Source organism: Frankliniella occidentalis, unplaced genomic scaffold (genome assembly GCF_000697945.3).
Source record: "Frankliniella occidentalis isolate FOCC.00 unplaced genomic scaffold, Focc_3.1 Scaffold281, whole genome shotgun sequence".
Lineage (NCBI taxonomy): Eukaryota > Metazoa > Arthropoda > Insecta > Thysanoptera > Thripidae > Frankliniella > Frankliniella occidentalis.
In genome coordinates this window covers 200,972-205,108 of record NW_026267407.1, presented here as the reverse complement: position 1 = coordinate 205,108, position 4,137 = coordinate 200,972, and the positions used below count along the sequence as shown (strand labels likewise).

At 48.9% G+C, this 4,137-nt stretch overlaps 1 protein-coding gene across 1 annotated transcript; it reads left to right on the top strand.

Moving 5' to 3' along the window:
- Window positions 1–1,636: 1,636 nt before the first annotated feature.
- Window positions 1,637–3,569, top strand: LOC113215659 (uncharacterized). The gene is made up of 3 exons (XM_052273542.1): window positions 1,637–2,187; window positions 2,271–2,354; window positions 2,439–3,569. Exons 1-3 carry the CDS (start codon window positions 2,122–2,124, stop codon window positions 3,567–3,569), a joined length of 1,281 nt encoding a protein of 426 aa, XP_052129502.1. The 5' UTR covers window positions 1,637–2,121.
- The last annotated feature ends 568 nt before the right edge of the window (window positions 3,570–4,137 follow it).

Sequence of the window (4,137 nt, the reverse complement as noted above, 5' to 3'; positions counted from 1 at the left end):
CGAAAAAGAAAAAGAAAAGTCCCGTCAAGAAAAATAAGGTGAAGAAAACCATAAAGAAAAAACGCCAGGCTTGCTTTGTGAAAAAGGATATCTTTGGATAGAATCATGGCCCTCCTCCATCAGCATTCTTGTGAGTGTGTTAAGAGTGAACTTGAAATATTTAGCGTACCGGAGACGCAGCACCAGATTTTGGGGTATTCCGAGTCTGAGCATTTTCCTGTTGCGCCCATTCTCCCGGGTGGGGTGATTGAAGTCGTCGTCCCGCCAACGACCGGTGATGACTTGTACGACGTCAACAGCATACGGTGTCATACGTCGGGGAAAGTGCTCGCCCCTGTCGTGGCCGGGGCTGATGCGAACGCTCTGCCCCCGGAAGCGCCAGTCAACCAAATTTGCCATTCCGCGTTTTCTCATGTCGAACTTTTGCTGAACGGGAAGCCTGTGAGCTGTGGGAATTGGTTGTACCCGTACAAAGCTTACATGCAAACTCATTTTGGGTACGGAAGTGACGCCAAGAGCTCGCATCTGACGGCGCGTGCGTACTATGCCGACACTCCTGGAGAGTTTCAGGCGCGCACGGCTCTTAATATGGGGTACAAACAGAGGGCAGAACTTTTTAAAGGGGGTCGGGTTGTCGATATGATTACGCCGCTCCACCTGGATTTCCTAAATCAGAACCGCTACCTGCTGTCGGGTGTGGAAATGCGATTCCGCTTTCATATGAGCAAACCAGAGTTCCATATGATGGCGCCCGCTGTTTTTGAAGCCACTTTTCAAATCACTAGTCTCTCCATCACGGTACGTCGCGCGCAAATTAGCCCCACTGTGCTCTTGGCTATATCGCGGACTCTGGAGACAGCTACTGCGAAATATCCCATCGTCCGGTCAGAATGCAAGACTCTGACCATGAATGCGGGGCTGAGAAGCAAAACTTTCGATTCTGTCATTACGGGGCCGATACCTGATCGGCTTATGTTGGGGATGGTGAAAAATACGGCCGTGAACGGATCTCTGCAAGAAAACCCTTTCAACTTTGAGCATAACGACGCGAATCACGTCAGTCTGTATGTCAACGGTGTGCAAGTGCCCTCAAAGGGCCTATCACCTGATTTTACGCATGCTCGTTCGCCTCAGTATATTGATTGCTACAATACGCTTTTTAGCGGGACGGGGATCCATCACAAAGATGAAGGGAACTGCCTATCTAGGGATGACTATCCGCTGGGAAATACCGTGTTCTGTTTTGATCTTTCTCCTGACCACAGCGCCGGCACGGGCCACTGGAACGTACAGAAAACGGGCTGCCTGCGTATAGACATACGCTTTAAACGGGATCTTCTGCATGCTGTCAATCTGATTATTTATGGTGAATGGAGCTCTCTTGTTGAAATCGACAAATATCGCGCTGTCCACACAGATTTCTCTACCTAAGCATGAATTCGCTGGAAATAGCTGAATGCCTATCACAAGACGCTTTCGCCAAGCGCATTTTCAAGGGCGTGTTTGCCGCTGATTCTCTGCCCACCAAAGTGTCCTACCCCAGCCTATTTGTGGTAAATACAGCAGGAAGCGGGCACCCGGGGAAGCATTGGGTCTGCATATATTTATCTGTAAATAAACGTTGTGAATATCTAGACAGTATTGGGAAGCCTCCTCGTAAGCCATATCATTTAGATTTTATTAAGAAGCACGCTCAGGAGTGTGACTACAGTAGGCATCGTTATCAGTCTTTAGTCTCGGATGTGTGCGGGCAATACTGCGTCCTCTATGCTCTGAATCGGTCTCGTGGTGTGCCACTCCGAGCCTTTCTCAACAAGTTTTCAAAACGTCTTTACGACAAAAATGACAACCTTGTGCGGCGCCTCTTTCATCACACATACCCAAAGTACGCTCAAAACACGGACAAGTCACCACTAGACTTTCAAAAGTGCTGCCGCCCGGCGGAAACCTAAGGACCGTCCCCCCACTCCGACCCTACGAAATGTGGTGGGGGAAATGTGGAGGTGGGGGGAACAGCACCACTCTGCTCTACGGCGCTGCTCCCAGACATCATTCTGCTCCGGACCGTCACCCACCGTAGTCGACCTGCTCCGCTGATCACCTCTACCGCCAACCACCACCATGACCACTGTGCAACCTGCATTGACCGGCGCTGACGAGGGCATCGATGAATGCGGAACTGGCAAGGTAAGTGTCTTACTCTCTATCTCTCTCTCTGTGTTCTCGCTCTCTCGCATCCTAGTCATACTATTTTTTATCTTGTTTTACAGGTCCTGTGTTCGACCAATCCTGGCCAGAATATTGAGCCCTGCTGGGATGAGACCTGCCCTAAATGCGGAAAGGATGCGTGCAAGGTGAGTTACTTTATTACCACGCCCGTCATGTCTTGTGCAAAAATAAATCAAAGGTCTCATAGAAATTATTGTCCGCCCAACCAGGATTTGAAGAGACCTTCCTCGGATGCTCTGGAATCCACGCCGACGAAGAAGCTGCGGAATATGGAGCCCCGGAGGATCCTACCCGTGCGTATCGGCGACGCCGATGGCAAAAACGAGTTTGTGAAAAACTCTGTGGCATCGATCCTTTCACCAACTTCTGGGGACTCGTCTGCCTCATCCCATTCATTGTCTGCATCATCTACCTCGGATACTTCCTCGAAACCATTGCCACCAACTACGTCTGGCAGTACCTCATGGACCACAGGTACGACTGACGAGCGAGACCGCTGGTACAACGACGCCACCATGTGGTGTCACAAACTTGCCTTGGAGGGCGCCCCCGATAACGTCAAGAAGCCGCGCTATTCTGCCATCCTAGAGCTCACCCTACCTCTCAACGCGTCCAAGTCTAAGCGTATTGTAATGGGTATCGATTTGGAGCGGGGCTTACTTCCATTTGTCTCTATTGAAAATGCTCAGAGCAAAGGGGTTGTGCTGACCTTGAGGGAATTTGAACTTTTGTTTGGCTTTGAGTGGAAAATCAGTGTCAATGCTCACATGAAGAATCCTTCATATCAGGTGCGCAACACGTACACCGAATTCCACGAGTATCGTTGCAGCATGGCCGATAGCAAGCCCGTGGTCCAAATTTCCCCCTTGAAGGGTAAGGGAGGTTATGTTTACCTTGGGGAGGCGACCTGGAATGCGCTCAACAGCATGTCGCGTCTCATCTTTGGTTATGTGGAAGATCTTAGGGCGCGCATGGAGAGCATTCCTTGCCAAATGTCCGTACTTTTAAGCTATTTTCTTAAGAAGTGTGATGATCTGGAACTCGATACTCTTGATGGCAAGATCAATCGCATTGCCGATATTTTTGACTGCTGGGTTCTCTTTTGCGATGACTCGTACAAATTTGTCACCTTTCACTCACTCACTCACTCACAAATACTGCCGATATTTTTGACTGCTGGGTTCTCTTTTGCGATGACTCGTACAAATTTGTCACCTTTGGCGAGACCGAAGGCAAACAACCGTACTATCATGTCATGCGAGCGGTTTGGGAGGTCGTGCACCTTTACCCACAAAGACTGGCCAGTATGGTGCACCACCTTCAGTCTAACCGAGGCATGATTAAGGAAATGATGTCTGTGTTTCCGTCCGAACTTGTATCCGAAACGTGATGTGTCCTACAGGGGCTGGCGACAGCGACCGTACGATGGAGTACGTATTACTTAAACTGGGGGCCGCACTTTTCGCCAATCTTTTCTGCATCATCGGGGCCTGGCTAGCCATGCCTGCCCAGCCGTGGGTCCGCATTGTAACCCTACTCATTATCGGCTATGAAACTTTCCAAACGGCTGTGCTTGGAGCCTCGGCCGCTCTATATTGTCTCAACACACTAGCCGGAAAGTTTATTGATTTGTACATGGTTTATGACTGTCCACAATGGCTCACCTGTATCATAGATTTTAAGGCTCTGCATAAGTTTGTAAAGTCGCTATTTTTAGGTGTATCTGTATATATATTTGTGCTTGTCGCAACTCATTTGCAATCAAACCTTATGGTTATTCGTATTTTTAAATCCCTACTCTTGTATTATATTATTCATATTTTGTACTGCTTTTATTGTGTCATTCATGATGTCCTGTACTCTACAGCAATTTTGTACCGTCATGCCTATCGCATCATCAGCTCCTAT